The sequence below is a fragment of the Artemia sp. Qi Xiang Cuo genome, unplaced genomic scaffold (assembly GCF_049724085.1).
Source record: "Artemia sp. Qi Xiang Cuo unplaced genomic scaffold, ASM4972408v1 HiC_scaffold_3213, whole genome shotgun sequence".
Lineage (NCBI taxonomy): Eukaryota > Metazoa > Arthropoda > Branchiopoda > Anostraca > Artemiidae > Artemia > Artemia sp. Qi Xiang Cuo.
In genome coordinates, this window is record NW_028300606.1 from 22,282 (window position 1) to 39,313 (window position 17,032).

Consider the following 17,032-nt stretch of genomic DNA (forward strand, 5'->3'; position numbering starts at 1 on the left):
CAAACTGTTTCTTCGCGTGAAAAGTAAGGGGAGTGGGTTTAAGAAAAAGATACATAGCTTTATTATGCGTAAATTGAATAGCATTTTTACCTATGATCGCAAATTTTAGGCCTATAAGCTATGTGTTAACAATCTTTTTATCTTATTTAAAGCCTATAGACTGGAATATTTAAATGGTAAAAATAGAAACATTGATTTCTATCCTAAGACTACTGTTTGTCAAGATTTATTTTTTCACAAGTTGTGCAATAAAAACGTTTGATTTCTGAGCCAACTATATTTCTCGCAAAATTTCACTTTTTGCTTTACTGAAAATGGGGAGAGGGGGCTTCTTTGCGATAGATGCTTTTTAGACAAAATTATGGTTATGGGGCGGGGGGGGGGGTGGTACCAATTTTTCTTCTGTAAAAAAGGAAATCATTATTTCAAACTAAATTTTTTCTTCTTTTTAAGGTCAATTACGAAGAATGTGCACCTCCTCCTGAAAAGAGAGCAAGGGGTAATAATGAAACCACTGTGAAGGCGACAGTTGTGCAGCATGGCCGCTGGCCGAGGCCTTCCAGACCTGCTCTGCCTGTACAAGTCCAATCCAATCAGGAACCAATGCAGCCTGACAGTGACATCGCCGTTAGACTTACGTCGTTTTTACCTCACTGGCAAGTGTACTAAAACAAACTGTAATTTTGACCACGTTCCTTTATGTAAGTTAGCATCAAGTGCGTGTTGTTTCGGGTGTGATAACCTGCATTTTTATGCCCCCCTTTCTTTTTACGAAAAAAATCAAGCTGCAAACAAAAAAACAAGCGCACAAACTTAGGCAGTCCCAGCTGTTACCAGTCAAGGATTCAACACTGAAAAGCTCCCTTTTTAGGCAGCACTACGTACCCCATTCCTCACTTATTAATTACTCCTCATTATCTACCTCCCTATCCTTTACAAAGCAAAATGTCCCAGGCATCCTCTACCCAAAACGCCCCTCCAACCCAAAATTTTACTCACGACCAGTCAAATCATCATCACAGACGTTACTGCACCAAAAACCTCCCACGATCTCTTCTTACTCATATTCCTCCCAGTCATATAGCTTCCATCTGTCATTTGCCAAAGCAAATCAAACCTCCTTCCTCCCAGAAAGTTCCCACTCCACTTCCATTTCCCAGCACCTTCTCACCTTCCCATATCCTCCTTTCCTCCCTACCAAAGTCCTTCCAATTCAACTACTTCTTACCCTATATCCACGAAACCCCGCCTCCGACCCATTCGTTTTACCCCTCATACCTACCCTACCAGTGTGACTCAGGTCTGAGACCTTCTGCAACTAATAATTGTCTTGTATTAAATCCTAATTGTTCGCACTTCCCGACAACTGAAAACAAGTCGCACCTTCCTCATCATGCTTCGTCTGTATCCTCGCCCTTCTTTCCACCTCCAAATCCCCAAGGTAAATCCTTTTCTTACCTTTCTACTCCGCATAATCAAAATATTAAATTGAAACCCTACCCAAGAAATTCTCAAACACACCAAGTATCCCTGTTGAGATTCCCAATCGGTTTGTTTTTCCTAAGCTTTTAGTTACTAATGCTGAAAGTCTTAATTTTGAAAAGCTTACCAAACTCGAGGTGCTTTCAGAATTAAATCTAATCGATATTATAGCTATTACGGAAGTACAGTCCCATGACCAAGGGTCTCTGCGCCTGACAAATTATTCAAAGTTTATTAAACTCCGTCCTTTAGACCACCCACTCGGAAAAAAATGTGGCGGTGTTTTGTTCTTTACTAAGAGTAACCTTTATCCAAAGGTTATTCGAGTCCCTAGTTTATCCGAGTACGATAAAACCCTCTGGCTAGGTATTAGACCAAAAGTTCTCACTCGGCCATTTAATATTATTGCAAGAGCTATTTCCTATTACTCCCCAAATAAAAATATCGAGTATAAACGTAAATTCACCCAGCAATTACAGACAACTTGTGTTTTTTTTATTTATAAGTACCCACATGGTGTTATTTTTTTTTTCAGTTATGAAAGCTACATAAAAATGTTTTATTTTTGCTCCTAAATAAATTTTAATTAATTTGTAAAAAACCCAACGACTCGGGGAAATACCTCTCTTGGTGTTATTTTAACTAATATGTATAATTTTTACAACCCTCCCTCAGCTTTGCCTCCATTAGGTGGGAATTATCATCTTTCGATTCTTTTATTCCCCTCCTCAAATTTTAAGCATTCTTTCTCAATAACTTAAGGCAGTTATCGCCCTTTTCAAAATTCTGGTCTTCTTTCCTTTGGTATATGGCTGAATACTGAAGATTGGTCAAATGTTGAGAGTTTTAAAAATCTTGATGAGAAAATGGCTATGTTCCACAAAAACCTAATTGACAAATATTAAATTTGTTTCTCAAAAAATAAAAAAAATAAAAAAGTGCTCCAGTGATAAACCCTTTATTAACAAAACTATAAAAACAGTAATTAGAACCTAATTGAAGCTTTTCAAAAATGGTAAACCAGATGAAGCCAATAAACTAAGAAAATCAATTAAAAGAGAAATTCGTAAATTAGCACGATCGTACAACAAAAGCAAGGTCGAAGAATTGTTCACTAATAAACAAAAAAATTGGTATTCTGATGTTAAAAAGCTGTGTGACAGGAGGCTTGAACAGCTTAACTTCAAGCTACCCGAGTCCCCTGATATTACTGCCAATAATCTAAATAATTTCCTCGCTTCCATTTCCACGCTTCGTCTTTCACCACTGTCCGACCAATTATCATCAGGAGCCCTTTCCCCTTCTTTGCCCACTGTTTCCCCGTCTGAGATAGAAAGAAGAATTCAAAAACTAAGAAAGACAGGTATTTGTCCTATGGATATCCCTTTTCCTCTTATTAGTGCCTTCGGTGATTTCTTGTCTAAGCCCTTGTCTTTCTTGTTTAATAAGATTACCGAGTCTGGGCAAATTCCAACAATTTGGAAACAGGGTTTCATAACCCCTTTAAAAAACGGAAAGCTTGGTTTTGAAGGCGTCCGTGCTATTACTCTTACTCCTATTTTATCGAAAATTTATGAAGTTTTGAAAGGAAAAAATTCTACCTCTTATTGACTTGAAGCAATTCGGGAACCTAAAATCCACCTCTACTTCTCATTACCTCGTTTCTCTTATTGATCACATCGGGAAAATCCTTGAAAAGCATAATTCCTGGCTAAGTTTAATTTCCATCGACCTTCAGAAAGCATTTTTATTTGGTCCTGGTGGAAATCCTGCTTAGAGGATGAACAACTAAAATACGCAAAGAAAAATTCGTTGTACAATTTCAATCGTACTTAAAAAGTGTTATAAAGACAGAAGAACAAAAGGTGAACTCATCTCTTTAAATTACAATCATCAATCGATGGCTTAATTCTTAGAAGACAGTAAATCGTCATAGCGCCACAGGAAATCATCAAAGTAGGAGGAAAATTTAGCAAAGATCGATAACTCCTTTTGAGTTTTTGGAGTTTCAAAGCCAAAAACAGAACACTTGGCAAAATATTAACATTACACAACATTGGTATTCATCAACTCCACTAGACTATCCAAGTTCAGAATTGCACTCAAGGACGTATCCCGAATTATGTTCAGTTGGGGGGGGGGCAAAAAGGACAAAAAAACATAGCAAATTAAGCACTTAATTCACAACGCTCAAGTTAGTTTATGCAATAAAAATTAAAAAAGTTGTGCGAATTTAACAATCAAAGTTGGTTACGCATAAGATTATAAAAAAGTTCCTGTGAGATCCGCTAAACAATTACTGAGGAATAAAATCAGAAATATGCTTTTAATGACTAAATAGCAATGAAGTTTGAATATTTTTTTTTTACTCGTGTTAGTATTACAATTTCCAAATCACATTCAAAAATTATATACTTTCCTTGATATTTAGTTATTAGAAGTAAATAACGAAAAAATCTAAAGCAAAATACACACCTCGCAAACTTAAATTCTGTATAATAATCCCGAGAAGTTGCCCACTAAAAAAAAATAACCAAAAATAATTTTAAAATCCAGACATGACTCAATTAGTCAATTAGTAAACTTACGACTACATATAATGAAAAAAAAATCATAAGGAATAAATTTGTTCTCTTATATGCAAATGAAATTCGTAAATTGGAATGTAAGCTAACAATTTTTTGATAAGTTAGATAATGGCATATATATTAATAGATAGATGTTTAAGAAAATTAACACAAAACAAAAAATATAATTTCAGTCATCATTTACCGGCTATTTGATTTCTTGAAAGCTTCTGGTTACAGAACTTAACCGTATAATAGAGAAGCATTCTGAAAAAAAATTTACTTTCCCTTGGGAAATTTATACACCGAAAAGGGAAATTGTGTTTGTCTGAAAGCAACCATACTCGGCTAATCAAGCCAGGTTCCCAACAGTTTTCCTGAAATTGCTCAACCGCAATCTTTCTAGTTCTTTGAAAAACTGAATCATCTCAAGAGAAGCAATGGTTTGCCTTGAAAACTCTCGGGAAGAATTTTCATAAGTCTTCATCTGACAAAAGCTGTACATAGGATCAAGGACAGAATCATCAGATACGCTCAACTTCTTGAATTCTGCGCAGCGGTTCCAGAGAAGCAATTTTTTTTTTTTAACACAAATCTGACGCAGTAAGTGAATACTCCAGCTTCTACAGCGTACATACTTCCATCCCCCCATCAATAAAAAAAGGCCCATCGTCACCCGCCGTGCAAAATGTGGGGTAGCAAAGTAGAAATGCTACTTGGTAGTTTTCAAATTTGTTGGCAGATTTTGTCTGAAAATACCATTCTTACATATAAAATATTTTTGCTCAAAGAAAAGCTGGGTACTGTTCTAAAATCCAGGACACATGCGAGAAGATAAGTTTGGTTAATGCTAATGAAATAAAACAAAATAGGAGGAAAATATAATATTTTATTAACAAATTTTGTCTATATATTTGTATATTAGAGGGGGGGGGATAAAGAGACATAGGAAAAATGTTAAAGGCAAAACAATAAAATTAGTTTATCTGAGCATCAATACGATAAAAACTAAATAACTAGCCTACTATCATGATAATTAACAAAAAAGAATTCACACGCAAGTTTTCTTTCTATTTGAACATTTTTTGTTTCTATCTATGTATATGCACTTTGATTTAGTGACATTTGAAACATAAAATCCAAACATCTAACAATTAAATGAGAGAGAAAGGAGGTGATGTGATAGGGTCATATCACAGAGCTGAAATTTGGGAGAAAGAGAAACTTGGTATCTTGCGGTCTTGACCTTAACTGGACCTCAACTATTGGAAAGACGAGTTAAACAAAGTTGCCAAAACTTAAAACCAATCGAATTTGATTCAGTTTATCTTTGTTTTGATCAATTAGTTTTTTAGGCGTTATAGAAATTAGGGATATGGAGCCCTTGACATATATGGTTTCTCTAAAAATAGGTTACTTCTTTTAGAACGGGAAATCCTTTCAATTTATACATTCCAAGATAAAACTTTCACAGTCAATTTCAGAAAACATTTTGACAAATGCAATATTTCTTATTAGTTATGCGTATATCCCTCCACAAAAAATTTAGACATTGCTGTTATTTTCATTTAGTGAGAAAAAATCCTTACAAGGCAATAAAAGGTACCAGCTTTTCAAAAATTTGGTTTCAAATTTGATGAAATGTCAAATTTATAAATTATAACGAACGATATACCTACAAAACTGTTCAACATGATTATTTTTAATCGTAAAAAATAATGCCGCAATTATTTTTTAGCTAGGTTATAGCAAGGGACAAGATACATAGGATGTAAGTACAACAAACAATCGATTATTTTTATTGACAATCCAGATTCTTGCTTTGGATAGTGGGATTGTGAAAAAAATAAAATAAACAATAATCAAGCTTTAAAAGCCAAATTGTAAGACAAATATCGCAATCGGATAGTGTAAGGAAATGGAATTTGGTGCAATGTTTGAATAAATGGTAAATTTATTACCATCTTTATTTTGAAGTTCGGGATTTGTTTCAAAATATTGCCTATTTTTATAATTCTACTTGATACCCCACCCCGCACAAAAATCATAACTTATGTATTTGTGGGGCATACGAAAGAAATTCCCATCAAACATGGAAAGACGAAATTAGAAAAAAAGAAAGGAAATAGTTATAAATTATTTAAAAAAAAGTTTTTGTTTTCTAGAGTAGCGTTTTCCAAACTGGGAGGCGCGGAATAGTCCAAGGAGAGGTGCGAACATTAGACAGGATTAAAACAAAACAAAAAATTAAATGAAATTAAGACTACACAGTTGCGCAAAATATCCTAACCCTTTCGAGATTGACAGGGTTTACTGACCAAGGCTGATCAAAAGCGAGATTACCATCTTAAGGTAAAATTAGCGAGGTGTTATAGATGCCGTTAGACAGTCCAATCAGGGGGACAATAAATTAGACGATCATCATAGACGATCTTGGCGATCAATTAGTTACTCGAACACGCAATTCAGATTTAAAATTTACCTTACAAGTTAAAGATGGAACCGATGAAGCTAAAACCGCATATTTAATTGGACATTTTGAATAAATTTAAAAGAATAATAAAACTGAAGATGCATTTTTGCAGTCACATTCAGTGAAATTTTTATATAGTTGAAAAGATTTTTTAATTAAAAAGGATAATGTGGAATAATACATACAGTGCAAAGTCAATGTAAGGACACAAAACTCAGCGTCTGGCACTAATTAAAATGAAAACACCCGATGTTCTCTGGACTCACTGCATGCTCTACAAAACAGCTCTCATAAAATATTTGATTTTTTTTTCTAGTTATTTAAAAATGACTACTGAATCACAACGGTCGTTTAATTAGAATAACAAGCTCTTTTTAAGGTTATTGAAAAAAACCTTTAAATTACAGAGCGATACATTTAGGAGAGAGCAAACCCCCTCATACACGTAATAATGTATGTTCGTTTTAATTTTTCATGTTCCTCCTTACTTTCGGTTGAATAGACTTGTTATTTAAGTTTAATTTGTGATTGTCTTTAAATAATGCCGGGAAATCCGGCTCCCCCTTCATGGAAAATTCCTTCCCCAACGAAAAATCCATCCATGGAAAGTTCCTTCCACGTAACACCCCTCCCTCTCCACAAGAAAAATTCCCCCTGAAAAGTGTCTGTATACTTCCCAATAACCATTACTATATGCAAACAATCGGCAAGTTCATAGCTTGCAACCTTTCCCCCGGAGACTGTGGGGTAGTCAAGTCATCCTATAAGACATAGCTAATAAATTTTTCTACTGTGCTGAAAAGAATAACTAGCTCAAAATTTTGATAGGGCAACTTTGAAAAAAAAGAGCGTGGGAAGGGCTAGATGCCTTCCAAAAATTTTATTCACTTTAAAAGGGCACTAGAACTTTTGATTTCAATTCAAATGGGCCCTCTCACGATTTTCTACGATCACTGGTTCGATCGTAGATTTTAATATTCAATCTAAGCATTACTCAGTTTAAGATCTATTTATTCATTTATATTATTACTTGTTGGATGTTTTTTGCTATGATTATTTAATTTCTATTTGTTTTGAGTTTATTCTTTAATAGTAATTTCTGGTCGTCTTGAATTAACAGTTATTTGTATCTGCTGAGCTTAAGTTTAAAATGGGCTTCACTTTTATTTGAAAAACTTATTTTCGGAAAGTTTTTTCTTTTAATTAATATAGGACAAAAGTCGGGCGTGTAATTAGCTCCCATACCCCCACACAGCTTTGTAAATAATTTAACTCACAACAAACTGTTTTTATTTAGTCCATAATTTTTTATTTTCGTAAAAACGTCTTCAAGTTCCTGACTCATATTCTCAAACAGTTGATGGTAACGAACTGTAAGTAAAGAGCGATGCTGCTCAATAGTAACCGAAATTCTAAGAAACACAACATGGATAACAATGGATACATCAAAAGAATTCAATTTTGATGCTTATTCGAAATATGTAAAATTCATTAAATTTAATGTTACCTATCAAAAATTACGAGCCTGAGATAATTTGCCCAATTTTTGAAAAAGGGGAGACATCCCTTAAACATCAAGGGATTTTAATGACACCGTCAGATTCAGGATACCAAAGACCTCTATTGTAAAAGTTTCTGTTCAAGCTCCTATGTACAAAAATGTGGAATTATGCATTTTTGTCGGGAGAAAGCTCAGGGATCCGCGTTTAGTTGTTGTTGTTTTTCCCAGAGGTGATCGTATCCCGCGCTCGTTTCTTCTCAAAGTTGCCCTATTTCTACCTTAAGATCGTAATCTAGCTTTTGTTCAGCCTGGGTCAGTAAACCCCGTCAATCTCGAAAGGGTTAGGATATTTTTGTAGTCTTAATTTCATTTGATTTTTTGTTTTGTTTTAATCCTGTCTAATGTTCGCACCTCCCCATGGACTAGTCCGCGCCTCCCAGTTTGGAAAACGCTACTCTAGAAAACAATTTTTTTTTTAATAATTTATAACTATTTCCTTTCTTTTTTTCTAATTTCGTCTTTCCATGTTTGATGGGAATTTCTTTCGTACGCCCCACAAATACATACATTTGCGGGGTGCGGGGTGGGGTATCAGGTAGAATTATAAGAATAGGCAATATTTTGAAACAAGTCCCGAAATTCAAAATAAAGATGGTAATAAATTTACCATTTATTCAAACATTGTACCAAATTCCCTTTCCTTACACTATCCGATTGCGATATTTGTCTTACAATTTGGCTTTTAAAGCTTGATTATTATTATTTATTTTATTTTTTTTACAGTCCCACTATCCAAAGCAAGAATCTGGATTGTCAATATTGCGGCATTATTTTTTATCATTAAAAATAATCATGTTGAACAGTTTTGTAGGCATATCGTTCGTTATAATTTATAAATTTGACATTTCATCAAATTTGCAACCATATTTTTGAAAAGCTGGTGCCTTTTATTAACTTGTAAGGATTTTTTCCACTAAATGAAAATAACAGTAATTTTTAATTTTTTTGTGGAGGGATATACGCATAACTAATAAGAAATATTGCATTTGTCAAAATGTTTTCTGAAATTGACTGTGAAAGTTTTATTTTGGAATGTATAAATTGAAAGGATTTCCTGTTCTAGAAGAAATAACCTATTTTTAGAGAAACCATATATGTCAAGGGCTCCATATCCCTAATTTGTATAACGCCTAAAAAACTAATTGATCAAAAAAAAGATAAACTGAATCAAATTCGTTTGGTTTTAAGTTTTGGCAACTTTGTTTAACTCGTCTTTTCAATAGTTGAGGTCAAGTTAAGGTCAAGACCGCAAGATACCAAGTTTCTTTTTCTCCCAACTTTTAGCTCTGTGATATGAACCAATCACATCACCTCCTCTCTCTCATTTAATTGTTAGATGTTTGGATTTTATATTTTAGATGTCACTAAATCAAAGTGCATATATATAGATAGAAACAAAAAATGTTCAAATAGAAATGAAACATGCGTGTGAATTCTTTTTTGTTAATTATCATGATAGTAGGCTAGTTATTTAGTTTTTATCGTATTAATCCACAGAGAAAACTAATTTTTTTGTTTTGCCTGTAACATTTTGCCTATATGTCTATCAAATATATAATTACTATTATGTCACCATGTATTTTTAAAATAGACCCATGTGTCTATCTGAAAAGCAAGAACTATCGCTTATGACCTTTGACCGTCTAAGTCGATGTTTTCCTAAACTTTTTCAGCTTATCTTAAGGATTAATTAACGAAAAATATTCCTAAAAATAATTATTTAAAATAAAATTAATGGCAATTTTAATTTTAGTATCTTTATATAAAAATAATTTTTAAAATAAAAACAAAAAACGACCAGAAATTACTATTGAAGAATAAATGAAACCCAAAAGGGACCGAAATTAAATAAATAATCATAGCAAAAAACATACAACAAGGAATAATATAAATGAATAAATAGATCTGAAAGCGAGTAATGCTTGGATCGAATATGAATATCAAGCTTAAAACGAAAAAAAATATTTTGCTATTGAAGCATAAATGAAACTTAAACGAACAGAAAATAAATAAACAATCGATGCAGACAAACGTACAATAGATGTTAATGTAAATGAATAAATAAATCATAAAACAAGCGAAGCTTAGATTGAATATGCAAATCAAGCTTGAAACGAACAAAAATTACTACCAACTAGAGTTTGAGTATCGCCTCTTTCTCTCAATGAAAAAGTGTAATACCTACTGCGCCATTGGCGCTTTACTGAAAACCAATTGTATAAGAAATATTTTTTTGTACTTAATATTGAAAATAAACATTAAGTTATAGTAGAATTTTGAACTGATGAACTCTCAGCAATTAATATCATTATACATCAAATTTTCAGTTTATTTTATTAGTCCTTTCCAAAGTTTTTCAAGACGAATATACTTCCACTTTAAACAAGAGTTTGGATACTGCCCCCTTCCTTAACTGTAAATAAAAACCAAAAGCCTACTGCGTCATTGGCGCTTCACTGAAAACGAATTATATTACAGATATTTTCTTTTCCAGTTCTTACAGTATTGACATAAAAATAAAATTACAGTGAAATAAAATTTTGAACTGATCGATCTTTCAACAATTAATATCATTGTACATCAAATATTCAACTTGATGTTGTTTATACTTTCCAAGACTGTTCAAGACGCATATGGTTTTCAGTAAAGCGCCAATTACGCAGTAGGTTTTAGACTTTTACAGTGAGAGAAGGAGGCGATACCCAAACTCTTGCTTGTAGTGATTTTTGTTCGTTTTAAGCTTGATTTGCATATTCAATTTAAGTTTTACTCGTTTTAAAGACTTATTTATTCATTTATATTAATATCTATTGCATGTTTGTTTGCATTGATTGTTTATTTAATTTCTGTTCGTTTTAAGTTTCATTTATAGTTCAATATCAAAATATTTTTTTTCGTTTTACGCTTGATTTTCATATTCAATCAAAGCATTACTCGTTTTAAGATCTATTTATTCATTTATATAATTAATTGTTTTATGTTTTTTGCTATGATTGTTTATTTAATTTCTGTTCGTTTTGGGTTTTATTTATTCTTTAATAGTAATTTCTGGTTGTTTTGAGTTTGAGTTTTAACAGGTATTTGTATCTGCTGAGCTTAAGTTTAAAATGTTCTTTACTTTTCTTTGAAAACTTATTTTTCAGAAAGTTTTTTTTATTTAGTTTTGTTCCTTTTTGATTGCAAAATGTTTCAAGTTTTAAATATTCCTTATTTCAAAATCAAACTTTAAAAAAATCAAATGGTCATTAAAATATTAAAACTGGTATCAAAGTAACAATATCAAAGTGAAAAAATGGGTTTGTGTCAACCTCGGAGTATTTATTATCTGAAGTTTGAACTATTTTAACAAAATGGTTGTCTCAAAATATTTATCGGATGGGTTTGGGGAAAAGGGGTGTGTGTGTGGGGGGGGGGGCTAATTGCCCTTCGGTCTCTTTTGACTCTGATGTTTCTATCTGATGTTTGAACTATTTTTAACAAAATAGTCACCTCGAATTTGTATCGGATGGGTTTATCCATCCGATAAAGCCAAAGGCGTGGAGGACAGGAGGGGCTAGTTGCCCTCTGATCTTTTTTTACTCTGAGAAAATGAATTTTAACTTTTAATTTCCATTCAAATGAACCCTCTCTGAAGTTTATACGAGCATCCCTTTCATATGGACCGTATACCGCCCCAGAACATAGCTTACAATGCCTGTCCCCTGGCCCCTGGGGGTTGTGTCGACGCCGGAGTTTTTTTTATCTGACCCTTAACTATTTTAGAAAAAATGGCTGTCTCAAAATTTGTATCGGTTGGGTTTGGTGAAAAAAGGGCGCATATGGGGGGGGGGGGGCTAGTTTCCTTCCTGTATCTTTTGACTCTTAAAAAGTGAACTAGAACGGTCGATTTCCAATCAAATGAGCCCCCTCTGAAGTTTATATGACTATCCCTTTCATAAAAACCATATACGCCACCAGGACAACATTTGGACAAAATGGCTATCTCAAAATTTTGATTGGATGTGTTTGGGGAAATGGTGGGCGGAAAAGGGGCGTTATTTGCCTTCCAATCACTTTCGACATTAAAAAAGGGCACTAGTCGTTTAAATTTACAATCGAAAGAGCCCATTTTAAATTTATATTACAAAGCGTTAAATAAAAAACGTATATTCCCCCAACTAAAAACTTAAACTGACTACCCCCAGGGCCGGGTGGTTTTTTTTTACACTTAAGTTTTTCTTTTATAATTTGTTAAAAATTTACAAAAAAACGGTCGACCCCAAATTTGGGGGGGGGGGGGTTTAGGCAAAAAAGGGTAGGGGGGGGGCAAGTTACCCTTAAATCTCTTGACTCTAAAAAATGAACTAGAACTTTCAATTTCCAATCAAATGAGTTCTCTAAGAAGTTTGTACAAGCATCCCGTTCATAAGAACCATACATGCCTTTGGGGCAAAACTTAGAACGCCTTACCCCGGGCCCGGGAGGGTTGTATACTTGTATTGACACTGAAGTTTTTCTTATCCGACCTTTGAACTATTTTTAAGAAAATATCTATCTAAAAATTTTCATCAGATGGGTTTGGAAAAAGAAGGTGTTGGGGGGGGGGGGGGCTAGTTGCCCTTGGATATATTTTGAAAATTAAAAAGCGAGAAAAAACTTTGAATTTTCAAAAAAATGATCCCTTTATGAAGTTTATACGATTATACCTGTCAAAAGAACCATGTATGCTTCTAGGCATAACTTACAACGCCTGTCCCCGGGCCCGGGGAGGGTTGTGTCGACATCTGAGTGTTTGTTATCTGACTTTTGAACAGTTTCTAACTTAATTGCTATCTCAAAATTTTATCAGCTGGATTTGGGGAAAAAGGGACGTGGAGGGGGAGGGGGGCTAGTTGCCCCCCAATCTCTTTTGACCCTCAAAAACTGAGCTAGAACTTTCATTTTCCAGTCAAATGATCCCTCTATGAAGTTTATACGAGCATCCCTTTCATAAGAACCATATAGTCCCCCAGGGCCTAACTTGCAACGCCTGCCCCCGGGCCCTGGGTCCGCCTTTGATGTTTCTTTATATGGTGTGTTAACTATTTATAAAAAAATTTGTATCTCACAGTTCTTTGCGGATGGGTTTGAGAAAAAAAGGGCATGGTGGGGGGAGGGGGGCTAGATGCTCTCCAATCTCTTTTGACTCTTAAAAAGTGAAATGGAACTTCCAATTTCCAATCAAATGAACTCTCTTTGAAGTTTATACGGGCATCCCTTCCATAATAACCATATATGCCCCCAGGGCATAACTTACAACGCCTGCCCCCGGGCCATGGGGGGTTGTTTTGACACCGGAGTTTTGTTATATGATCTTTGAACTACTTTTAACAAACTAGGTATCTCAAAATTTTTATCGGATGCATTTGAGGAAAAAGGTCGTGGGTCGGGGGGCTGGTTACCCTCCAATATCTTTGACGCTTAAAAAGTGAACTAGAACTTTCGATTTTCAATCAAATGAGCCCTCTCTGAAGTTTATAGGAGCATTCTCTCCATAAGAACCATATACTCTTGCCTGGAAGACTGTGGGGGAGTGCCCTGCTCAAAGATATAATTTCCAGAACTTTCAACTACGTTAAACAAAATGACTATTTCAAAATTTTGATTGGATGTGTTTGGGGAAATGGTGGAAGTGGAAGGGGTGTTAGTTACCTTTCAATCACTTTCGATTACTAAAAGGGCACTAACCCTTTGAATTTCCAATCGAATGAGTCCTTTTTGAACTTCCTACGACGAAGCTTTCTATAAAAAACCTTATATGCCACCAGGGAATAACTTAAAACTCTTGCTCTGAGGGCTGTGGGGGACTGTCCTCCTCAAAAACATACTTTCTATTGAGAAATCACATACGTAGAACGAAATGTCTATCTCAAAATTTTGATTGGATGTGTTTGGAGAAATGGTGAGTGTGGAAGGGGTGTTAGTTGCCTTCCAATCACTTTTTGACCCTTTAAAGGGCACTAGAACTCTCGATTTCCTATCGAATAAACCCCCTTTGAAGTTGATGGAGTTCCACTCCTGTTTCTTTTCCTTTCAGATAAATGACCTGTTTTCGTTTTCTTAATTACATTAGCTGATAGTATAATTTCAAAAGACAGGTTAAATTCTCGCTGCTAAGTTAGAGGCGTCGCAATAATTAAGCTTAGAAGTAAGTTCTATTTTTGTACTTCCTGGTTAGGAGTCATTGAAAGATAAAGCTAAGAGGTAAAATTGGTTTTGAATGGGGATTGGGATGATTGACTGGGCCAAGTGAAGGTCCACCCCTATGAACAGTTGCTGTATCTATTATGATTATATTTTTTTTTAGTCTGTGTTTACACCCCGTTCGGGGAGATATATTTTTGTAGGATTATTATGACCCTTTTGGAAGAATACACGTAAGGTATTTTCTACAAACTGTGTACTAGTTTGCGTAACCCATGCAGGGTAGGAATAGAGCTACGAGGTACCGTCATTATTACATTGACATGGAGGTTTGTTACCTCCAAGGAGAGAGATAGAGATTTTCTAGCCGTAACCCAAGGCGGGTATATTTAGCTTAAGAAAGTGACCATTTGACCACTCAATCGCGTTATAATACCCTGGGACAGGGTATACTGTAAATAGGGTAGTACCAAACCCAATATTTGCAGAACCGGTGTGGTAGACGCGGCATCACATTATATTTTGGGGCCGGGGCTTTCCCCTCCAATAAATGGTGACACCCACACCCGTATATTACCATGCCAGTGGCGTAGTGACCTACCGGTATAGCACTGGTGGCTAAATACCACGAACATTGGTGGCAGCAACAAAAAGGTCCTATCACTAAACCCGATAGTAAAAAACCGTTGGAGTAAGCGCGGGAATCCCGCTAACATTTGGGCCGACAAGGGGTTCTCCCCCTCGAGTAAGTGGCATAGCAACCTTTTTGCGCCATTTTTGCAAAAATAAGTGGTGACCCCCGTACTTTACATCCCAATAGAAGTTTATGCGACGACCCCTTCCATATGAAGTGCCTCCGGAAAAAAAATAATTATAATAAAACATTGGAGCCGTATGGCCTTTACTATAGGCAACGCTATAGCGTTGCCTCTGATTTAAGTAAATCTTGAAGCGTTAAAATAATATATTTTCTTTTTAGCTGTGAAATTTGGGAGAATGTCAGAAAAGCAAAAAGAAAAGGTTGAAGAAGTGAGATTCCACAAGGCCCATATGAGAGAGAACCAAAAGCTATCAAACAGCTTACCAGATAGTTCCGTGTATGATCATCAACAACCGTCTTCATCCGATAAGCATTATGCTGGAAAGTAAGTTTTTATATTTTCTGCGTAATGTTTGATTTTGTCCAGACCAGGTCACCCTCCTCCGTCTTACCCTCTAATCCCCGTCTAATCAAGGGTTGTTTGCCATTATTATGACAAACAGAGTTAAAAACAAGAAAAGATACACTTTGGGGGCCTATTTTGCCCGAGGAGATTCTTTGACTTAGTTTCGAGGAGTGGAAGACTGTGGTAAAATATAAACAAAGGAGGCTATATATTTTCAGTGCTTATTTCTACTTTTTTTGCGAAAGTATAAGCCATCCAAAATGCAGTCATTTGTCCTAGAAATAAGCTCACACTATAGAATCTGTTTCTAAACGCCTCCCTATGAACTCCAGGAAAAGCCGTAGCCTGGAAACACATCTTAGAGCTCACCCAAGCCCGTTCAGGAGTACCACTGCCTCTTGTGGTCAATTATTTATTATGGACAGCCTCTCGGATACATCTGTGTTATAGATTTTAATATTTATGTATGATATATTAAGATGAAATTGCTAACCGTTTATTAATCTTGAAATTTTTATAACTGAAAATAGCTTCAATTTTTAAAGTTCTTCTAACAAGGCCGTATCCAGAGGGGAGGCACTGGGTTTGCCCCCCCCCCGAAACCCTGTCCGACTTGTAAAAACATAGACAAAATGCATATAAACCCACTTTTATTGCATTTGATTTTTTTAACCCCCCCCTCCCCAGAAAAAAATCTTAGATACGCCCTTGTCAGCTTATTAGGTAAGCATGCCTTAAATAAAAATTGAAGTATATCTTGAAGACTTGTGTCTAAGTGAAAAAAAATGAAAGTACCAACAACCATCTTATAGTCAAGTAGGCATGTCTTAACAGATTGTAGTAAGAAACAACTGTTGGGGCCAACTACCCTCATTAGATAAATGTTCCTTTTGCTCTTATTTATGTATATACCAATAAGTTAATTTTTGATATATATATATATATATATATATATATATATATATATATATATATATATATATATATATATATATATATATATATATATATATATATATATATATATATATATATATATATATATATATATATATATATATATATATATATATATATATATATATATATATATATATATATATATATATATATAAATTTTAAATATTTCCTTATGACATCCACCAACTTCAATGGCTGATAACCTGGTTTTCGTTTAAGATAAGATAAGGGTTTATTCCAAAAACAACACAACACAAAAAAAAAAAAAAATGACCTTCCAAAAGCTAACGCTTGTTCGGAAGAATTTACCCTCTTAAAATTAACACTAATAATAACATACTAAAGAGAAAGAAGAGAAAAAAAGGAGAAAACGAAGAAAGAAAGAAACAGAAAAAAAGAAGAAAACTGGGGTACTTGTCCATTATTCAGAAAACCGCTAAGTTGATTCAATTTACAGGTATAGGGGTTGAAACAAATGAGACGCTTGGGGGATAGCAAGGATATTTATATAACTTGGGAAATATATTTGCATATTAGGGGGGTTGGGATTAAATATAACGGCGGTATATGCAAAATGTAACCTAACCTAAACAAAATACCAACTCTATGTATTAAATATTTAATTTTATTCCGAATTAAATAATTTATTTAAAATTTTTAT

General features: G+C 34.4%; 1 protein-coding gene across 1 annotated transcript; it reads left to right on the plus strand.

Moving 5' to 3' along the window:
- The first annotated feature begins 458 nt into the window (after nucleotides 1–458).
- Nucleotides 459–15,394, plus strand: LOC148938494 (putative nuclear hormone receptor HR3). The gene is made up of 2 exons (XM_089107751.1): nucleotides 459–701; nucleotides 15,225–15,394. The coding sequence occupies exons 1-2, from the start codon at nucleotides 539–541 to the stop codon at nucleotides 15,392–15,394; spliced, it is 333 nt and encodes a 110-aa protein (XP_088963877.1). The 5' UTR covers nucleotides 459–538.
- The last annotated feature ends 1,638 nt before the right edge of the window (nucleotides 15,395–17,032 follow it).

Excerpts from the sequence above, each read along its gene's own strand:
- LOC148938494 (XM_089107751.1), top strand. The coding sequence starts at position 539 with ATGGCCGCTGGCCGAGGCCTTCCAGACCTGCTCTGCCTGTACAAGTCC. Across the intron at positions 702-15,224 it reads TTTTGACCACGTTCCTTTAT|CTGTGAAATTTGGGAGAATG; the intron begins GTAAGTTAGCAT and ends TTTTCTTTTTAG.